The 23,899-nt window shown below is 39.1% G+C and overlaps 1 protein-coding gene across 1 annotated transcript; it reads right to left on the reverse strand.

The window, feature by feature from the left end:
- Positions 1-4,526: 4,526 nt before the first annotated feature.
- On the reverse strand, positions 4,527-23,645 carry LOC139725331 (tuftelin-interacting protein 11-like). Its single transcript, XM_071636418.1, has 15 exons — positions 23,629-23,645; positions 21,123-21,244; positions 19,846-19,985; positions 18,924-19,076; positions 17,550-17,765; positions 16,882-17,186; positions 15,636-15,758; positions 14,186-14,333; positions 12,649-12,871; positions 11,103-11,264; positions 9,254-9,472; positions 7,899-8,105; positions 6,817-6,974; positions 5,540-5,605; positions 4,527-5,081 (listed from the first exon to the last, which is right to left on the reverse strand). Exons 2-15 carry the CDS (start codon positions 21,232-21,234, stop codon positions 4,905-4,907), a joined length of 2,409 nt encoding a protein of 802 aa, XP_071492519.1. The 5' UTR covers positions 21,235-21,244; positions 23,629-23,645; the 3' UTR covers positions 4,527-4,904.
- Between the last annotated feature and the right edge of the window lie 254 nt (positions 23,646-23,899).

The following is a 23,899-nucleotide window of genomic DNA, read 5'->3' on the forward strand; positions in this document are numbered from 1 at the left end:
CCATTTCTTTTTATTTCATCTACCCGATCGGGCCACCAAAAAGGTAGCCTTTATGGAAATTTGGTGACCCGACATCTATCTTTCGTGGCCCCGGGCCGCCGGGCCATCCACCGCTATACTGTCGAGCCCTATACACATACATAATTATTATATTTTTCTTTCTTCGCGTGCGCTTTGCTCCAACATAACATTTATGTGCAAGAAGAACATTATATACTGCACACAATTTTCTCTTCCTTTTCACTTACTTCCCTTCCTATCTTTCTTTCTTTCTTCCTCGTCAATTTGATGAATTCACGATGGTATTTCCCTCCAAAAGTGTTTGCTCTATTACATCATAAGTTCTGTGATTTGTAGAATTCGTGCGAGTTCGCATAATAATAGCGTGCGAAGTTCGCCTCTACTTTGCACCACACAGGAATTTCCGCTGTTATTTCGGTGGATCCTATTCTCCAACAATTTTATGCGTTCCTGCTGGCTTACCAGGAGCACATTTTATTTTCTTTTTCTTAAGGATACAAAGGTGATATCATTTTGACGAAGAACTATAAGGTCAAGCATGACTGGCTGAAATATCAATGTTATAATTCTAATGCAAAGCGCAAATATATGTATCTTGCTACCATGACAACCGCTCTTCTCTGCACGTTATCACCAAACAAGTTTTGGTATTCCCATTACAGATCGACATCTTTTTCTTAGAAAAAACCCACGGCGACTCCAAGCGCTTTGTGGCAATAGTGGGCAACTAACTTCCGACTAATCAACCTAAAGCATGCAACTTACCGGAAGCATTAAGAATTTATGAGCTTTGTGCTCATCATTTAGATATTACGATTAGACACATTTTCAGATGATTTAATAGGACATCATCTATGAAATTCGCAAATTGTTATTACTCGCTTTTACATAATGCTTGGCCAGATCTTGTAGTGAGAATTTAATCCAACACATACAAGGTTAACCAATGATAAATAAGTTGCTTCGTGCTTTAAAGGTGGTTAATAACGCAACGTTACATCGTGCTTATCTCCGTCTTAGAGAGGGAGAAAGGTATAAAACAAAGCACTGATTGTTTTTTTTTTTTTTTTGGGGGGGGGGGGGGAGGGGGTGGTGGAGTGGCGGGTGATGACAGAAATGTTTTTATGTATGTTAAATTTTCTTTATAATTCCTCTATATTTTTGTCCTTACATGACGTCATGAACTGTAGTAGTCTTCTTACCTACAGACGACGGCACTGAATTTTAAAAAATCAATAACTTTTGAATGGCTCGTCCGATTCTCCTCCAATTTCGCTTTGTTCTACTAATATTGCTGCTTTCACGCAGTGTACATTTCATATTTGGGTTGAAGTGTCCTTTTAAAGGCAAATGACAACTAATACACTTGGAACGAACGCGCTTACATCAGCTGCAGGTTTTAGACCACTTATTCTGTGAAAGTCATATCAGAGCTCTCAAAATCAAGACATTTTTCACGAACGACAATACTAGAGCTTTACAAGGCTTATGAGATATCCTGTTGAGCGTAGGTAAGCTGGTGGGTAGTGTCTGCATAGGTGGATTAGGCAAAATGCATCCCGAGGCAGAAATATGGATATGGGATTGATTATGTGGGTGGTAAGGAGATTTACAGATTGCCACAAATTTCCCAAAGAACCTTGCCTTGACACGAATCTCCGAACAAATAAGACTAATCCAATAATAACCTGCTACGAAATAGCTGTGGATGATAATGGGGGCGACGGTGATGATGATGATAATAATAATGGTAATAATAAAAATGTAAAGAGTGTGAGAGTACTTTCAGAAAAAAAGTCTGAAAAGTGGGTTTTTGGCACAATAAAGAAATCTGAATTCAGATTAATTCTCAACTCTCACATCTCTGTAGTTTATGTAGCAGCAGCAGCAGTAGTAGTAGTAATAATAACAATGATAATAATAATAATAATAATGATAATAATAATGATCATTATTATTATTATTACTATTATTATTGTTATTATTATTACTATTATTATTATCATTATTATCAATATCATCATCATTAACACATTAACATGATAGAATTATAATGGAAATAGAAATGATAAGGAAGAAGTAAAGAAGGGGAAAGGAAAAACTGAGATCTGAGATACACATGTAGCTGTGGGAAGAGCAAATCCTCAGTGTGGATATTGGTAAAATCTGTTCCTGTTCTCTAACAACATCTGTGCCATACCCTTCATCATCTAGAACAGAAATAAGTTTCCTTCAAACATTCAATCATACAACCATCATGCTATACACAAACTCAATACCATTCTTTTTTTCCACTGCACAACATTCTAGATAAAATGAAAGATTCATTTTCAAAACAGTTTTTTTTTTTTTTCAACAATTTTATTTCTTGGTTTATTTTCATTTGAGATAAAACTGTTCATCTCTTTACAAAAACATACACGAACAATGGTCTCCAAACAAACAGTGCCACTAGCCGCCTCTATCAAAGTCTTCATCCCTTGTGAACTGAATCGACAGATAGAAGTCGAAACACACAACAAGTGCTTACTATTTGAGTTTGCTCAATCTCTTGAGGATGGTTTGCAGAGTGATGTTTTCATCAATGCAAGGTTACAAAAATATAACCATCAAAGGCATGACAAACATGTACAGCAAAATGTGACATTTGTGTTTTATCTTTGCTGCTCATCAACAAGCCAGAGGTTGATCTTCATACATGCCATAGAGTGTTATCACAAACAAACTTATTTTCCTCAGCATGAGGTCAGGTAATTCTCTCGCTCTCAGTCTGGGTTTACCGAGGACGGAAGATATGAAAAGCACTTGATGATTTTGCTTGCAACCCTTCTCTCCTTTACAAAAAAAAAAAGAAGAAGAAAAGAAACACAATCCTTATTGTCACACGATTTCTTCAGGGATAAGTTAATTTTAAAAGTAAGACTCTTTCTTGCTGCATATTCTTTATGATCATATCTCGCCAGATAAGACAAAGCTATCTTCTTTCATCTTTCCAATAATGCACTGTCGTCATGACTGAAGGTTGCCTACATTCACATATTCAAACAAGGGAGATTAACCCTTTGCGTGCTTTGAGTACTGACTGGCACAGAAAACTCCATATCATTGTACACACTGTCTAAATTCCCTGGCACAGAAAGGGTTAAAAGAGGTGTCAAGGAATACTTATGTGGTATGGTACTTGCATCTCAAGGTAGCAAAAATGCCCATATAAGGGAGGCTTGTATGATAAATTGCAAAACACCTACATATTGCGCTCTGAAGTCTGCTGGGCTATATCAAGTCTGCTAAATGCACCCATGAACAGGAGCTAATATGCACAGGAAGTGTAAGCTTTGTCGATGGGATATACAGGACTTTTATCAAGTGGCTGATGATAAGGGAGACAACGATAAAATCCTAACATGCATTCTGCCTGTGACAGGAAGTTTTCCTTATTTGCATATCACCATAGGGTAGTCTTGAAAAAGTAATCGGCTTACTGCAGTTTAAGAGGATCAGCTATGTGGTTAAATTATCATGACATCATCAGCTGAGAACCAGAAGGGCGCTATTGTGTGCAGATAAAAATGAAACAATCAATTTAAATGAAATAAAAAGTTTATTTCATCAAAAGAGGGCACATTTATTGTTCCAAATATAGGGTAAAACAGCATCTTTGTGGTTTTAACTTTGAACACTTTATGCAGATGAAAATAATTTAAAATTGATACCATAATGAAGGAGAGATTGAGCTCTACAACACGAAACCAATAACTTTGTTGCTATGGTAATGGTATTTGTTGTAACTTACATTGATCGCAGATCTTATCAAGGCAGACACCAGAATTCATTGTCAGAAAAATTCACTCGCAGTATAAGAACCTGTACAAGATGGCCAATACTGCTTCTTAACTTTTAGTTATGAAACATGTGGAACCTTCATTACACTACATTCCCATGATCACATATTCATACTGCTTTGGTCATTGATCCCACAAATGAACATTAACAGAGAAGTCATATGAACTGGAAAAAATGCTTCTTCTATAAAAATCACGATCAAAGTAAATAGGAGGTATATGTAGAGTCACTCGACACCATTCATATATCTCACTTTTCTTCCAGCTGATATCATGAGACTAATACCCCTTTCATACTGAAACTCCCTACTGAGTACTTCTTGGAGTACTTGGCTTTCCACCTGAAAGAATTCTGCTCACAATCACTCAAGGATGTCTCCCTCTGACTTTCAAACCAAAAGGAGATGAAGTTGGATAGAACCGGTTTAACCCGGTGACCATGGGCTGATTTTACTGTTACAAATATATCCCTAAGACACATGCCCATGAGTGATCGGGACTAGTCTTCACTGGAGTAAGAGGTACAGTCAACCTTGCTTTTCAGAGGGGACTCTCCCTGATGAACCACACCCTCCAGCTCCTGATAGAACAAGTGAAACACGAGGAGGATGGATCTTAGTTGATTTTTAATCAATATTTCATCAGTGTTTCAAAAGGCCATTCTTCAGAGAGAGATATTTCAGACTGATTATTTTCAGTCAGTGCATCAGGGTCAACCACTGAAAATTGCTTCGTTGGGGAGCAGAACTCCACTCTTTTCAGATGTAATACAGTCCACATTGCTCTTCATCATCAACAATACTCTGCACATAAATAATGTCGTTCCAACTTTGTGAGGTGTCACTTCAGGTTTGAACCTACGTCCTCCACGAAAACCGCACTGCGTAGATACTGAGTAAAGCGCTTCACTTTGGAAGACCACCACACATGTTTGTATTCTAACGCAAGCTTACACAGCAGACATGTGAATCGATGCGACCGATATCATCTTTTCGAGTTTGTTCTCCATCTAATGCCCGCTTTCTCTTTCTCTCCTCTGTATCAAAGCCCTTGCACCTGCTTGATCATCTCGTATATCGACATGGGCGTCCACTTGGCACCCTGCTGCACAAACGGCACCCCTCTGTCGATGAACATGGCGAGATGGCCGAACGAGTAGATGGTTTTGCCCTCGTGTCTCCGCTGCGTTGGCACAAACAGGATACCATTCTCAGCAGCCTGGTGGAGAAAATTGAGGCAGGAGATGTGAGACCACCACAGATTCAACCTATCAACTACAATAATACATGTGGGATTCTGTTTTGGCATTTTGTGCAGGAATATCTTACGTTATACAAAAATTTATCCCACACCAGAAACTAGTTTCTAATGTGAGCAGATTTTTGTAACAAATTTCATGATGAATTATCAATTTTTGCTAGAGTCATATCATCCCTGGGGTGACAAGACCTCACATCTCAAAATCATTAATTTTCAAGACAGCACAAAATTTTTTCATTTTTTTCACTTTTCGCAGAGGGAATTGTCATATACGGCAGATGGCCACTATAAACAGGTGGTCGCTATAGACAGGTGTGACTGTACAAGGTAAAGCTGAAAAAACAACAATAACACACACAGCAGGGAAAGTATGAGATAATAATGCAAATTTCATGGTGCCTGTATTCACACTTTACCTTTCTTTCAACAAGGTCCTTAAATGTGGTTGGAATACTGGTAGTAGCACTTCTTGCCATTTGCACCTGTAAGGACAAAAGGAACATTTACAAAAAAAAAGGTACCTTCAGTCATGCATAAAGTGACAGAAACAGAGAACAGAAGAGCTGCATCCTCCCTTACTTTGACTGGAAAAAATATAAAATACCATGGTACATAATATCAAGCAAATCTGGATATGCAGAGTGTGTTCATCTACTATGTCTGAATGGACAACAATGCAAAATTATGCCTTGTAAAATGCTTTAAGCATCATTATTTGGTGGAAAAGCAACACAGGTCCCTTCATCATTATTTATCATAATTATCACATTACAAAGTTAAAAAGTATGGAGTATTTTGTGGAGATATTTTTCTTCTAATGAAGTGTGCTGAAGAAACAGAGAAATTGCAAGCAAAAAATATATATATATATAAGAGAAAATACTCTACTATTTCAACATTTGCAGACTGTATATCATTCTACCAGAAAATGTACAAATCTTTTACCACAGTGAAGCAAAGTTTGCAAGAGACAAACATGGTACTGCATCTTTATACATTGTGATGAATGTTTGACTATTCATTAGAAAAGAATATGCACAGCAAAATACATATGCATGAATCATTTCATGCCAATTATCATTCATGCTAGGCAATTTAATCCAGATATAAAACAACCTCATTTTTATAAACATCATACTCAAAGCAAGAGAATATTAATCAGAGGGGCTGTAGGTGGAGGTATGAATTTTCTTCAATTTTGTCTCCCTCTGCGAATGAAATTTGAAAGATAGCAACTGCTGATCTGTAATTTAAGAAACATATCATGGTTCCTTTTTTCAGACATTTCTGTTAAATTACAGATCACCAGTTGCGGATCTTACAAATTTAATTTGTAGAGAGAGACAAATTTAATTTGTAGAGAGAGACAAAATTGAAGAAAATTCACACCCCAACATCATACTCATCACATAAATAAAGCAAACTGGCTGGATGAATTATTGGCTTCTATATAAAGCAAAAAGAGCAGATTATGAAAGACTATGTGGTAGTTAATCATGCTCCTGGGGGGCATTTCATGAAGGAACTTGTCGGATAAAATGTCCGACAAGTCAATTATATCCGACAAGTTCAGAGAAATCGGCCAATCAGACTAAAGAATTTCTCAAAAGTTGTCGGATATAATTGACTTGTCAGATATTTTATCCGACAAGTTCCTTCATGAAATGCCCCCCAGATCTCTGTAATTAAATACCTCGCTGGCCCATGCTGAAGAGGACTGCGTGGGAAGGGGCGGGGCTCCCATGGGTGGTGGAGGTGGTGGTGCGGTACTAGGTGTGATGAGGGGTGTCTGGATTGGACCTGATCCACTCACTGCTCTATTCATCACTTCAAGCGCCTGGTTGAAGTAGGCTGAAAAATATGACCCAGGAGAACACATGAATAATAATAATAATAATAATAATAATATGAAATATTTATATTGCGTTTAATACAACATGTTTCGAAGCGCTTAAACCATTGAAAGGGCTCCTTAGCAGGAAAAATACCATGGCTATTCTCAAGTCCAAAAGTGGGACTCAGTTGGCTGCACGACGTGAAAGGTCCCCTGTAATGAATTGGTTGAGGAGCTCTGTGCTACATCCACATGCAATGTAGTAGATATCTGACAGAAATTTGTAACCAGCCAACAAATGCAGGAAACTTGCCATGTTTCCATGTTTCCTACACGCGCAGTTTTGGTCTCTGGAACATTACAATTCAGCTGGTACAAAACTTATGCACTAAAATCACCTATATATGGTGAAATAAGGGGAAGATAAGAGAGCCTGTGAGAGCAACCACCCGGCGCTGCACAGCACTCTCTCTCTCTCTCTCTCTCTCTCTCATGTTGTGGTACTTGGGGGAACAGATTCAGCATACTAGCATTCATAACAGTCAAAACTAGACTAATAAATGCATCTAAGACAAAAGCAACTCAAAAAGTATCTATCAAATTAAACATGGATATTTGAGACTGTACAGTAATGACATGTACTACAGACCAATGAAATCACTCAAGTGGTTACAATAAAAATTTAGATTCCATATTGATGCGATTGCCAGATTTTTGCATGCTTGCTTGTTCCATGCAATGTCATATGTGACTCCCATGATAACCTGCACAAAACTCCACTACTAACAGCATCTAACTGTCTATTTGTTTGTTTTTGTGTTTGTTTGGTTTTTGCATTTGTGTCAATGTTCAAACTGCCTGCTTCAAACATTATCTTTTTCCTTGTGTGTTTCCAAACTCCACACACAGGCTCTAAACATAGAGCATACACTTGTACGTACATTTGACGGCAGGTTCTGAGTGCATGTAGTCGGGGAACATCTTCTTCCAGCCGGTGTACCAGCGCCCCACCTCCTGGTAGTTTGGGTTGTTGTTCAGCCAGGAGCAGAGGACTTGCAGCCACTTGGGGAAGAAGTTGGTCTCGAAGAGCTTGACAAACGTCGGGCGGGGCATGAAGTCCTCCCAGGCCATCACCCACTCAAAGGGCTCTGAAATCAGAAACAACACGGCACTTACAACTTAAAAAAAGCTAAAAGCTGCATCACTTCGGTGATCCCTTGCATTTATCTCCAAGTTGAATTATCCTTCGGGTTTATGCCAGGTTTAAGTGTGTGCGTGTGTGTCATACACACAAACACACTGCAATAGTTTCTGACCATCCGAGCATTGAGAATTTAGGATTTCTGGGACGAACACTGAACTAGGGCTTTCTATAGCTCAGTCGGTAGAGCACTGGGCTAGCAATCCAGAGGTTTTGGGTTCGAATCTTGAAGGAATCCCATTTTCTTTGCTCATTTTTCCAGTTAGTAACTGTATACATAATTATGTGACCGTGCATAAAAACAACATTAAAAAAGTCACATGCCCTTATTTTATGTGAGGACTCAAAATAGGTGAAATGGGTCGATTGTGTCAATCTTAACTTTTTCATATTTTCTGAAAGAGCAGGTCTTCTTCTACAATACTCTTTAAATTTGGGATCATGAAAACAAATGGGAAATTGCATTTGTAGAAGTCTTTCTGGAACACTATTTTGTAGAATACTGCAATTAGGTTTGCCTTTTCCTCTCTGAAAAATTCTTTACACAATCTTCACTTTTAACTCTAGTAACTTTAAAAAAGGTGATGTTACTTCTTTGAAAGTTAGTATTAGCAATGGATAGAATGTGTTAATAGATCATGTTCAGTTTCAGCTTAATCTGATAACCCCTTCATTGTTGTCATTATGGTGTTTTACATCCTGTTTATTGTCCCATTCATCGCACAGCTTGCCTGGCTTGGTAGGATTAAATGCTTGAACAGACCCTGCACTTCGGAGCCTCTCTTCTCAGTACACATTTTTCCACAGTGTGGTGCTTCCTTCCCAATATTTAGATAGGTTAGGAGAGTCCATTTCAATTGAGTTATACATCATTTTAAAGCTTGAAGTCTGCTCTTTCAGATTCTGCTCTAAACTAAAATTCCCTGTCTGGTGACTTGGTGATACTGGGTCACATAAAGTACAGTGTGTACGTTGTGTGTACCACAGGAAAGGGAGCAAAACAAACATTTACACATTCAAAGTAAGTTGAAGTGAAGTTGCAAAGAGGGGGAATCCCCCCACCACCACATAATTCTGCCAATCCATGTCAATTACCTAAATGCTGCTGGTATGGGTTGATGACGAACTGTTGGAGGCACATGGCGAGCTTCGGAGAGATGTGCCGCATGACGAAGACATCCATGGTACCCTTGGAAAACACCTGTTTCCACGGCAACAGGATCGTCTTGGCCGAGCTGTCGCTTGGGTGCCAGTCCCTGAGGGCAGAGCCAAACTTTTGGCGGATGGGAATGTAGAGCGGAGCCAATTTCTCACCTTACAGAGAGATTACAAGGATGAAGACATACCAAAATTTTTACAACTCCAAAAAGGTATAATTTCTACAACTTTGCACATTCTCTTATTCATGATCAGCGGGTATGTGTATTGTATCATCAAACAAAAGTTTACACAAATTGACTTACATAGGATTCACACATAAGAATAGACATACAATACCCCGTACTACACTCTGATACATACACACAAAAGATTAGACATACAATATCCCATACTACACTCTGATACATACACACATAATAGTCGGGTACCTAAGGGGGGGGTCACCGTGCATCCCCCCCAGGACTCCTCGAAACTTACATTTTCAGGATCCTCATGACATACCAAAACATAATCAAGATGTTAACAGGAACGAAAAGTGGCTGTTCTAGGTGAAATTGAATGTATTCTATTGTTTTTCATAATTTCTTATGTATTTCGTTGTTTTCAACTTTTTCAACTTTTGCTTTTTCTTTGTTTTTCTATCAGAAATTGTCACTGACCACTTTTCTACCATAATTAGCACAAAAGTAATCAATGAAAGTGATTAATTGTAAAAATAATCAGGTTTTCATGACTTTCATGACAGAGCACCTGTTTTCCATAGGAAATGTACACAAAAGCACAAAATTGTGCCCGTTTTGGGACGACATTCCGCTACAGAAATGGGCGTGACTTCGCACAAGTATGCGGGGGAAGTTGCAAATTTGGTCTCGAAAGTTGCGTGTGACTTGAACAAAACAAATTCAAGTAATTTTCGAGGAGTCCGGGGGGGGGGGGGGGGCCCTACATGTAAGCACATACATACATATATAATTATATATGTAGCACACCCAGTTGTCGTGGAAACAGAAGAAATTCATTTATGTCAAACGCACCCACGAAGTTAAGTGACTGTCGGTTTATCAAAAAGAAAGATATGGATAAATACTTAGTAAAGCATACCACCTCCTTAAAAATGAGATTATGTGAAAATTGATTTTTTTTTTTTCATGCAACATTAACCCTTTAAGGACGGGGGGGGGGGGATCTGCCCCCCCCCTCAAAGTTTCGCGCTATAAATCTGTCGCGAGGCTTCTTGACTTTGTTTGTTCAAGTCTCGCACAACTTTTGAGACCAAATTTGCAACATCCGTGTATACTTTTGCGAAGTCACGCCCAGTATTGTAACGGAATGTCCCCCCCAAACGGGCACAATTTTGTGATTTTGTGTACATTTCCTATGGAAAACAGGTGCTCTGTCATGAAGGTCATGAAAACCTGATTATTTTTACAATTAATCACTTTCATTGATTAGTTTTGTGCTAATTATGGTAGAAAAGTGGTCAGTGACAATTTCCAATAGAAAAACAAAGAAAAAACAACAGTTGAAAAAGTTGAAAAACAGAGAAATACATTAGAAATTATGAAAAACAATAGAATACATTAAATTTCACCTAGAACAGCCACTTTTCGTTCCTGTTAACATCTTGATTATGTTTTAGTATGTCATGAGGATCCTGAAAATGTAAGTTTTGAGGAGTCCTGGGGGGGGGGGGGGATGCACGGTGACCCCCCCTTAGGTACCCGACTATAAACTCTGACATAAATAATGAAGTTTGATGAGTTGTTGTCATCACAATATTTACCCAGTAACGGCAGCCATGGATGGAGCCAAGAGTGTATGGGAACAATGTCAGTTAGTGGATTCCACTGCTCTACTGCCCTCTGGAGTTTGGGAAGGATCAGCTGGTCCAGGATATTGTTCAGTATCCAACGTGGAACTAGTGGTAACCAGTTCTCCAAAAACTCTGAGTGACAATGACATATCACAAATGATATATATTCAACTGCAATACAGGAACATAACGGTTCGAGGAATAATGGTAAAGACTATACCAGAGACTCCAACCCCAAGCACCTTCTGATCTGGAGATTCTCCCGCCCGAAACCCCTAGCAAACGGGAGACTCCAAGTTGATGTGTGCGAAGCGCGAAGTTCCTAGGATTCTAGATGTTCTCTGGTGCTATCTAAGGCTTATTTTTTCAACATACGATAGAAATAAGTCAGAAATCCTTTCCACCGAGAGACACAGAGCCAGGGCGGGAGAAATCAAATCTCAAACGGGAGAACGGGAGATTGTGCAAAAATGGGCTTTCGGCGGGAGATCTCCCGTCGAAAACGGGAAAGTTGGAGTCTCTGCTATACAATTATCTGTAGCATGAGTCCTATGAAGCTCTCTGTACCATAGACATGTATCATAACAACTAGACTGATGACGGAAGTGATTGACAAATTTACGTCGATGTAGGGCAATTTGTCAATCATTTGTAATGAAAACATCTTGACGGAAGAATTTCATGAATTTGAATAATTACGCAGTACCCGCTGCATGCTATAAGAATTAGAACCAACACTTGCTGTCAGGCGAAAGCTCAGTGGTCTAGTGGAGATGACGCCTGTCCGGAGATCAGGAAGTCGTAGGTTCAAATCCTGCTCGAGTACTTACGCCCATGATTTTTTTATCATGGCTACTACTAAAACGCTGATCAATTCAGTGCTTATTTACATCGATGCAGGGCAATTTATCAATCAGTTGCAATGAAAACATCCCAACAGAAGAATTTTATGAATTTGAATAGACTGATGATGTACAATAGATGTGCGTGTTGTTGCTCTGTGCTGGCATGGGGGGCTGGGGGCCATCAGAAAAAGTCTAAACCACAAGTAGACAACAGGGCATTTGTGTGCTAAACCTATGGGAGCTCCTGCATTTGGTAGAGAATTTTTGTACAAAATGTAGAATAGTTTTCACTCAGACCTAGCACTTATGACAGCAAGGGAAAGATAATTTCTTTCGAGTGTAAGTATGATTTTAAAGTTAATTGCAGTATTCTTCATGGAACATACAATTCTTCAGGTAATACAGAGTCCTATGCATGTATTTCTTTTTTTGGTTTTCACTCATTGGAGCTCCCACACATTTTTGCACACAGATACTTTGTTGTTTGCTCGCAATTATGACCTTTTTGTACTGGCACCCAAGCCTTACATCACAAAACAGAAATTTCTAGTAGCTGCCCCTCTAGTGTTCATAGTATCATACTCTAAGCTCAGTACAGACCATTCAAAGAAAGATTAAACAGCGACATTTACATAAAGTATACTAGTGACTAGAGTTTACCACAATCATACCTATGGGTGGGTCACAGTCATGTACGTTCCACGCTGCCATACTCCGTCTGACAAAGGGCATCAACTCCTCCCAGACGAGCCTCTCATACGCCGTGATGGACGGGCAGTCTGCCGTGGTCATCAGACAGTCCGGGGCATCGATGATGTCCTTCCATGTCTGGAAAAGCTCCACGTGCTTCTTGCTGTCACTGATTGGATCCCAATTCTGGATCTCTCTTCGTATCTTTGGGTATAACAGATATTATACATATACATTGCAGAGGAAAACATCAGGCTGAGTAACCCTATCACAAGTTCATCATATTTGTACATCAATCCTAAAAGATTGCGGTGTTGACTGCTACAAGCCATGTCTCAAAGTGTATTTCCTGTTGAAAAGAGAAACATACTCTTTCCTTTACAGCCTAAACATAGTTCTCCTGTCCTTGCAGAACTGTCCATTTTTGCTCTAATCTGTACACTTGCGTATAAGAAATGTATGATAGAACGCCATGACAACACGATAACCATTGGGTAATGATGACAATGTGAAATATTAACCAAAAAGGCTAACCAGAAGTACTACAGTTTCAGAGCTTACTTGATCATGGTTGCTATGGAATGCTTACATTCAACAACATCGATTACAATATATCTGGCCATAGCGGTATCCATTGCTGGCGAGAGTGAATTGCATGCAGTTTGATCTGAGCGCGATGCAATACCACTGCTAGGATACACCTTGATCACAACATACTAGTAGTGTTCTACACACCCACTACTGAACAGGGGATGGCTCTTCTGAAATAAAAGCTGGTATGCCGTCTTGTATTATTTCACACTCTGTGATATCAAAATACTACAAAACAACTCAATATCCTGGCAAGTTGCACCAGTCAGACAAGTTTCTTGACAGACCTTTCTGATATACAGCAAGCAAATTCTAAATGGTGAAAGATGATTGTTAAGGTCCTGCTGAGTCATATGTTTTAGCTTTAAATAGGAGACTGAAATGGGTATCCATATGAGGGGTCTAATCCATGCACTGGAGAGATCAAAATTTACTTTTTACAGATGGCATATGGGATAAACTGAGGTGAACTTGTAAGCCAAACATACATGCTATAATTGTTGTGTGTGCTACCACTCCCTTGTGGTTCACCCTGAATGACTAGCATCCATTTGCAAATAGCATCACTTAGACAAGGGTATCCTATTGTCTATGTGGAAACTTTAAAGCCATCGTTATTTTGCACACTATGAAAGCAATTTCAGTGAATTTGGTGGGTGAGGGCATTTCTTCACATACCGGTATTTCTATATTCTCCCAAAACATTTTGTGTGTTCTTTAACTCTTTTGCTGGTTCAGTTCAACAAAATTCAACACTGCTATATACTCCACATTTATCTGTGCTTGGGGAGGGGGAGATGATGTCCAGAATTGATACAGCAGTTCTATGCACTTTTACCATAGTCTCTGATCTGGCGTTTGCTTAAGACATTGACATACAATATGCAGGCAAAGGTTGTATTTGATGATAATCTGAATACAACATACAAGGGGAAAGACCAGTGCCACTGTCAGATCCACCAACTGGAACGCCTTCCACTCCTCTGTCATCTCTTCTCGAAGCTGTCGCAGAGTTTCCTCAAAGTCGTTCAGGGTTGCTGGATTCTCGTGACCCGGTTGCGAACGCTCCGCCAAGCTACGCAAGGAAAGAGCAAAGTTCCTACGTTGTCAAATCATGTACTACCAGTAATCTACGACATGTAGCAAAGCACCAGAGAGAAAGACATGTTCAGTCTTAGCTCCTAATATCGTGTACACTCCGTCTTGCTCTGCCCAGCTACACAAGGAAACAGAAAAGGTCCTAGTAATCAATAATATGCAGAAAACGTCAAATGGGAATACATGTTCAGTTTTAACTCCTACGCTGAAAGTAAACCCAAACGAACATTAGCTTTCTTCGCTTTCAATGATATATTGGTCAGTTTCATTTCTGCACATTAACTGTTTTTTTTTTCCCCCTAAGAAAACTGCAATTACAATTCCGTTGTTATTTTTGTTTCCACCTTTTTTTCTCAGGTTATACGATGAAGCACCTTGAGAACTTGATCAAAATGGATATTGGTGCTATATAAATCTTGCGTATTTTCATCATCATTATCATCATTATTCCATATGCCTTTAACAACCTATGGTACATTGATTTTCTCTTTCTAAAAATTAAATAAACAAAAACCTAATGGTTCTACAATATGTGGGAGCATGATTTCTACAGATTCTGAACAAGTGTGCACATCAACGTGCGTTGACACATACAATACTGGACTGTGTACACAAGACGTACATTCTGGATGAATCTACAACCAGGAGCAATGAGTATTTAAAGACCCGGCAGCATGGGGAGACCAGCATGGTCTGACTGAATTGATCTTCATTCACAGCTTCACTGGGGTACATTTGTAAACCACGACCAGCTCAAGCCTGCTAAAATAGAATTGCCCCTTCAGCGAATATGCATCTAGGCGTATGCTAATCTGTAACGTTCAACTCCAGTCAAGATTCTTTGGCAGTGTGTGTACTTACATAGAGATTAGCGATTAAGCTGTACATGATTTCTTACTGTTTATATGCCATATATTTCATGGGCATTTCATTTTTGCAAATTTTGCAAGTCGGGTGCTATTTGTGAATTTAGCAACAAGCAAAGATATCAACTTCGATCCCATACGAGTGCCATGTGACTGATATCAATTTCTCTATCCATTGCTGTACTGCATGATCGCAAATTTAATCACTTGCGAAATTGCCCAGAAGTCGCCAAAAATTAGACTCGCTAAATATACTGCGTATACAGTATTTTATGGGGATTACCAATTCATGACCATATCTGAATCGGGCCAGCATTCTCATTGCATGGTATCCAAACGCTACCGGGTCTTTAATCCAACCTATCCCTCACTAGGTCTCCTGGATTATCTAATCCCTGAAACAACCCTCTCACCTCTCCACCACCTCTAGCACAGTGGATAATCTCTTGATGACGGCCTCCTCTTGTTCCAACACCTTCCCCGTCTTCTCCCGCTCATGCTGCAGGTTGACGATCATGTCGTCCTCATGGTGAAGTCTAGAGGAATGAGAGAGAGGAATCAAGTTCCAAAATGTGATGCCACTACTATTCATCGCCATGGAAACCGGTTCTGAATAACCTCACCTTTGTCGTTGCTAACCAGGCTTGCACCTGGTTTCAACTCAAGCCATAACATTTTTATAAGAGTGAAACAAGCACCGACGTATCCAGTCAGACCGGCAACAATGCCCAAAGTGTCGCAGCAGCAATTGCACCAGAAAAGCGGTAGAATTGTGTGTGCAATGAGTATGAGTGGGCCATCTGAGAAGCAAGGCATCATATTTTCTTGGCTATTTTGCCTATGCTTATTTTGTGTTCATGTTGTTCTTGTTGCGTCATAGACATGTTATCCCTCTGACAGTGACTAAAAAAAAGTGCTACCATGCAATTGCATGGTTTATGTGTGTGCATATGTTGGGTGTATCCAGAACTTCAGAACCTTTGTTAATACAAGAATCTCCTCCATCAAAGTTTTTTTTTTTTAACAGAAGCCATTACATTTTTGCAATGTGCCAAAAAATATACAAAGATATTGCATAGCATGTGGCTGAAAGCAATCCTACAGCTCTCACGATCTACAAATCCAGTACAGCACAGAAAAGGTGTGATTCAAATAATGTTACAATTTCAGGATTTATAGATGTAGTATCAACTGGTTACTACTAACATTGGCAGGTGATTTTTGCTTTCTTCATGAACTTATCAAAGAGTAACAGAATGCAGTGTCACAAGAGTAATTCCCTTTGCTCAAGTTTATTAACTATCTTTGGCAAGATTTCCATATTTCCGATAAATTGTACAAGAAGACAGTATCAGTACAAGGAGGAGTAAAAAAAAACTTTTGAATCATATCACTGTGACATTTTAAATGATAAGAAATAACAAAAAAGTGCACATTTTTTCATATTTTCCATAGGTGAGCAAGGCATCCTGAATGGCCTACCAAAAGACTTATCTTATAACTGTTACAGTATGACCTGAGAATCAGATCATGTAATATGTTTGGATGTCACAATTTTTAGCTTGAAGCTGAGAAGAAGGGCATCCTGGACAACACTCACTGGTGTTGCACATATTTAGACTTCTACCATTTGATGTTACGTGGGCTCAAAACACTTACTGTCTATCATGCTTGATGATCCTCTGTTCGGCCATCTCAACTAGAAGATCCAGATTGTGCATCAGCTCCGGCATCTCGAAGGCCTTCTTGCCCGCCTCGATCGACTCGAATGTGTCCTCAGGCTTGTCGTGGCCCCTGGCAATCTCCTCGTACCCCGACAGGACTCGCTGCTCCGGCCCCGTCATGTCAATGACCTTCACATTGGATATGTGCTTGTTTGGAAGCGTCTTTGGCTTCTTGGACACCACCGTACCCTTCTTCACTTCATCCACCGTCTTGTACACATACTTTTTCTGGTTTTTATTCTGCAGTTAGGGGTGAAGAAGAAAAAGATCATCAGGGTTGTATCATATGACCATGGATTCACGCACTGTAATGCATAAAATATATTCAGTTATTGTTATATCAGATCTAATGCACAAGCAAAAGTTCCTTAACTTTGACAATATAGACTAGGCATATATTATTTTTGCATGTTTTGATTTATACTACTAAAATCCAGGGAACTATTTGAGAGTCAGTGTTACATAACCTAGGTAGAATTAGTGTGAAAATCATAATAATTTGCTCAAAGTGTACAGATATATCTGCTCAAAATTGCTGTGAGCAGATTCACAGAGATTATCTAATGGGAAAGAAGGTGCCAAATTTCCCCTTGCTGGACTTACGTCGTTCTTCTTCCACTTTGACCCAGACTTCTTCTGGACAGGTTGTCCCAGCTTCTTGGCAATCTCCTCTTCGTCAGCCTCATCATCTGAGACAATCACTCGACTGAGGGGCGTGCCGTGCCCGATGGCCCCTTTGCCCTTGTGCTTGGTTGCCTCCACCGGTCTCACGATACCCTGGTTGGCCTTGCCCAACCCTTTGCCTGGAATGTACCCCATCTGAAAGAAGTAGAATGAACCAAGTTCATTGGTATGCTTGCAGGTAATACATGTAAGTCAATGTAACATAAGAACATAACATAAATGTGTAGAATACTCTGCAAATTTCTGTAAAATAGCTCCTTTGAAATTGAAATATGAATAGACACAAAAATATAGTACAGTGCACTCCCGTTATAACGAACACGGTTATAACGAAATTTCGTTATAACGAAGTAAATCTTCTGGTCCCAAAATTATCACCATTAAAGTCTATGGTAAAAAATTCGCTTATAACAAACACGGTTATAGCGAAATTTCCGTTATAACGAAGTCTTTTCCGAGCGCCACAGACAAAGAAAAACAAAAGAAATATGCTCCATTATAACGAAATGCGAATTGCTTTCGAAAATACGTAGCGGAACAAGCATAGCGTCTCTACATGGGTGAACGCTTCACACCACTGTGTGTTCGTTCCACAGTTTCTGAGGGGAACTTGCGTTTCTTATTGTGATACAGTTATCCCATCACATTTCACATAGCTTTCCAGTGTATGATGAGTATTCAGCAAACAGAATATGATATATACAGTGTATATATGTGGTTTCCTTGTTTTCTTTATATATTGTATTTGTTCGGTTATAACGAAATTTCGTTATAACGAAAGAAAACTGCCGGTCCCGAGCATTTCGTTATAACGGGAGCGCACTGTATAAATGTTGATGTGGCTTGGCAACATTGTATGTCTGACCAAATGCCTACTGACATATGTGTTTTGAAGTATGAATATGTCATTTCATGGTATGGAAGACAATGAAGATTTCAAGAACAAAAGCTTTTATATTTGGATAATCTCTTTTGAAATTCATTGGAAAGATAATCTGCACAGGGACATGGTTATGTCAACAAGCAATGATGACATACAAGTCACAAAACATTCACAATAATATTTTGATATTACCTGTATCACATGAAAGTGCAGAATATTTTGAGAGATAAATGTTAAAATAAACATACATATCATTGTATAGAGTTTTTCATTCAGCTGCCTTTCATCGATAGGGGAATGATGTTCATATGAATTCATAACGTCGTAATTGTACTCTTACTATATGCATGTGGATTACCAAAAGACGCTAGAAAAACTTTAAAGTCGTAAAGTCTGATATGAGGCTATACCTGAAGTAGAAGCTTCTCTCCGAATCCCTTGGTGTGTTTTTGCCATGATGCAAAATTTTTGTCGGCTTTCATTAGCTTCGCATGACGCTTCTCGGCGGTCGTCATGGCACTCTTACTGGTCGACGGGCCTGGATCATTGGCAGTGTCATTTCCCTGGAGAAGGATAAATACAGACCCATGATATTTGTGAAGCATAACTGTATGCATCACAATGGACAGGATAACTACAGATTTTGGATAAGATCTCTTACCACTCCTGCACTCCAGAATACATCTTTCCATCAAGTTTGAAGTGAATCTGCAGAGGTCTCCTCTGCATATGATCATTTCTTCCCTCCCAACTAAGGATATAAAAGGTAAAATTACTCCTTTAAAAAGAAACTGCTCTTGAAAAATAAAAAACAGTTCCTCTTAAGATGTTTGGGATGCAGTCAAGCTAGATGAAGGATGTTATCATCGCTAAGACAACCTTCCATACTGATCTTTTTGTATTTATGAAAAAAAAAGAAACTATGTTAGCATATTAGAAACTTTCACAACTCAAGACATTATATGCATCCTATAAATGTCCACTTCCTGTAAAGTCTTGAAAAAAAAATGCAATAAAGCCGCAATTATATGGAGATATCACTAAATTTCTCAATAAACCGTCAGTGATGGTTTATTCGAGGAACAGTTTTTAATAAACCTATTGTTTACATTTTGTACATTTAACAATACTAACAATGATTATACTGATTGATATTTTAATGTTGGTTATTTTTATCCCTAACTCACATTTAAGAACTGTTTTGAAGCACTAATGTCAGAGGGTTTTTTACTTTTTGTTTTCTCCACCTGCAAATGTTAGCAAGGGGCTTTTAAATAAATTTGTCACCTTTTGACGTTTTGAACACCTCTAAGAATCTTCTGTTCCACTTACCTCTTCATCATCCTTATCTCCCTTGAACCCATGACTTATGAAGCCCATGTCTCCAAGAGGGTCAAATCCACCCCTCCTGGACCCTCCGCCTAGCCCCATCCTTTGTTCCTCCTCATCATCGCTGTCACGGGCCCACACACCTAGAGACAAAGTGGCATAAGAAATGGTCCTGATTATTACCATTCATCAACTTAAGAGACACTTAACAAGTCAGCAAGAAGGTGTGAGCTCCCATCAGTTAACACCATATTTTTTCGTAATTTTATTGAATGTCAACTGAATATGTCATGATATAGATAACTGGTAAATAATCTCTCTCCTTTTGGGTTTTTTTTCTCACATCAAATAAGCTGAAAACTAACATTGGTAGATGGCATAATCCTTTGAAAAGCACAGGACTGCCAACATTCAAATATCAAAATAAGGGAGTTTCCATAGAGCAATCAGTGATATACCCAGTACTTGTGATTGAATTCCTGTTTTACTCACTACCTTCTACATTGATATGATCAGTGTGAGTCTGAGTTTATATGCATCAAAGCATGTCAGCATGTGCAGCACTCAACCAAGAGGCCCGACTTGACTTTCATATTCTCCAATATTCAGCATTATCCATCACTGAATGATCATCTACTGTAAAATGAGGAACGTTCGCGTGCATTTTAATTTTGCGAGCGTCAAGATTCGCGAAATTAAAATGCACTCAAAAGTTCTTGTCTACATTATATGCATTGAATGCCAGTTGCAGTTCGTGAAAATTTCATGCCGCTAAAAAGGCCGTCAGCTCCAATTCGCGAAAATTTCATGCCGCGAATATATCATGTTTTACAGTATTGCACACATACCTATTTAGCTACATTAGGTATTTTCAGAAGAGATACTTGACGTCTGCAGATTATACAGTCGAATGTGGATGCAACACGTCCAAAATACATGAAATCACTTGACTATGGTACACCTACGTTGTACTTGTAAATCTTATTTGTTACGATTGCATTCTAACTTGTTCCAGTGAGAGTTACTGATCAAGGATCAAATGTATGTAATGCAGACAGATATGATGATTCAGAGCTCTGTCATATCAAATACTGGGCAAGACTTCCATAGTTGCCAAATATGAGTGAGTGTGTGCATCTGAAGCTAGCAAGGGTAGGGTAGTGAAGTCTTGACTAAGCCAACAAGGGTAGGGTAGTGAAGTCTTGACTCAAAGAGTGGTGTTGAAAAATGAGTGAGGGGAAATAAGGGAAAGTATTTCCAAATTCTGAGGTCATACTTACCATAGATGCTCTGGTTCTTGGTCTGTCTTCTTTGGGGCCGATTAGGATTGAATTCATTATCAAGCTCATAGTCTGTGACCTCAAAGGCTTCTTTTTCATCATCACTGTCCATTTTGAATTACCTGACAAAATACCAACAGATATCAGATATTACTGAGTTACACTGTAGGAAGTATATCACTGTGTTACGCAAGCAGCTGGACTAGTGGGCATAAGACTGTCGTTATGTTCAATGTCCTGTATGTTTTTCATTAAAAATCATCATGAAGTTGCCATTATTATTCATTAGCACATTACATGTACTTTATGAGAATAAATTTGAGTGTTGTCATCCTATTTTACAAACTGGTGGTAATTGTAGTGGTGCTATGACCACTACCTCTAGTACTACTACTAAAACTGCTCTTCAAATTATCGTAGATATGATAACCAAATTAGAGTTTCTCCTAAATTCAAAATTTTAGTTGTAGGCCGGTCTAGTCATCATAGTGTTTACAAAGAAGCCCATTTGGACACTAATACACAGTGCACTCCCGTTATAACGAACACAGTTATAACGAAATTCCAGTTGCAACAAAATAAAAATCCATGTTGCAAAATTATCGGCTCTATGGTCTTTTCAGTTGTTTATTTGTTCGATATAATTAAATTTTGACATAACGAAAGAAAACTGTCGGTCCCAGGGACTTCATTGACGCGAGTCCACTGTACTTTCAAATCCATGTAGATATCTCAAATTCTACTGAACCAAACAGCACCAAAATCACAGGATATACTACTCAATTTCCAACCACTTGTGTATGAATTTGATTCACTGTCAGAAAGCATCAATATTGATGTTGACATTCACGTCAGCACTCAAAACAAACTCATTCTTTGCAAGAAAATGGGGTGTATGCTGCCTGCACAATCTAGAACTGAAGTTAGCTATATAATATCATGTGTACAGACTCAACGTAGGAGCTAAAAATCAAGGCGCAATTATTGTGGCAATTTGAAGGAAGTTGGTTATTGTGTGTGTATGTCTGTCTGTCAGTCTGTGATCTTGTGCGATCTATATTGTATTTCTCGTCTGACTTCATTCAAGTTGCCATAAATCATTTTGTATATTGATTTTTTCCCCTCCTGGAGTCCTGGTTGCAAGAAAGAGTCGTCGCATAATAGTAGTAGACAGCGAACTTCAGTTTCAGACTGTGCAGCCAGTGCAGTATTCGCCATGATCGCTCGCAAAGAGTGATGACATGCAAGTCGATATCGATGCTTCGCAATGGCTGATATTTGGTCTAAATTAAGATTTTTAGTGAATGATTGGAAATAGGCTATTATACTAGATCCTATTCTGTGATTTTGGTGCACTTTGATCACTTTGGTTCTGTAGAATTCAAGATATCTAACATAATTACATTGATTATATTAGTACACATAGGTAAAATTACGTGGGTCTGAAAGTAAATGTACGATAAGTGCGATAGCGCCCAAATTTGTAGTTAGTGATGTGGTAAAGAAAGGCCTTTGTAAAGTTAAATGGATTGGCCTCATTGAATTTACTTTTAGGGTTTTAGACCCCATTTGGGCTTTTATACCAGTCTCAGACCCTGGTGGAAGAGAGAACTTGAAATGCCGAAAGATCTATTCCTCAACATGCTCCAGTCAAAGTCTATTTTGACTTAAATAATTCCATAACTCCACTGCACAAGTCACAAAAACATGATGATTAGCAGATCACGGAGTGGAGCTGGGTGCAATGCCTGCCAATCTTTGAATCAACAACAATGCCAGCGCTTGACCAAAACATCAAAGATTGGTCTACCACTAGTCGTCGGGGATATGTTCCGCAGAGACTACATCTGGCTTCACCATGTTCACGGAATCTCCTCCTTTGGCCTTTGATTTAAAAAAAAAAAGTCCACCAGACACACAGATTTATCTGTCTATAGTCAATACAATGTGCAATGCCAATCATGGAATGGGCTGGTTGGGCAGCCTTTATCTTCTCCTTCTGGTAATCATGTAGAAACTGCTTGAATTCCTCCAGTCAGTCAGGAGAACTGTCAGTGTCATAGTTGCAGAGTTGTAAAACATGACTCATGATGAGGTTTATGAATGAATAAGTTTAGTAGACAAGGTCACAGGATAACAATGAGGATACTTATACAGCTGTAAGTTTGGTATGTATGTCAAAAAGAAAGCTCAGAGATAGGTTATGAAACAGAGAGGGGTTTCTCCAGTCAGACAGGGAGATAGTGGGGTTGCAGCAAGATCCAAGAAGAGTGAGTCTGGTAAAGCATTCGTACACGCACACACAGAGAAAAGATCGTGTGGGACTGAGTGAATGAGCAAGAAAAATATTCGCTACGCAACCTCGGCAGAACAACCGCTGTCCATCAGATATTCTAGTTAAAAAGCACAATTCAGACACATAGAAATACAAGGAGTACCGATCAGTTTTTTTTCCAAAAGCACTTCGCATCTGGTCTGGTAAGTGGAAACCAATTAAAGGACTTACCATTTGCTTAGTGAGTATAGAATGCACGTCGGGTACACGATTTGCATGCAGCGCATCAGCAGTCGAGTTGCTTGATCGTCGGCCAGCTTGCGATGATAGCGCTAGCGCGAGCGCAGCAAGTCGACTTTACTGACAGACACCGCTGGTGGCGGTTTTATTTTCTTTTCTTTTCTTTTCTTTTCTATTCCTTTCCTTTCTTGTCCTTTCTCTTCTTTTTTTTTCTTCTTTTTTCTTTTCCTTTCCTTTCCTTTCCTTTCCTTTCCTTTTCTTT

This window comes from Diadema antillarum, unplaced genomic scaffold (genome assembly GCF_040938485.1).
Source record: "Diadema antillarum isolate AM-2024a unplaced genomic scaffold, OU_Dant_1.0 seq00000035_RagTag, whole genome shotgun sequence".
NCBI lineage: Eukaryota > Metazoa > Echinodermata > Echinoidea > Diadematoida > Diadematidae > Diadema > Diadema antillarum.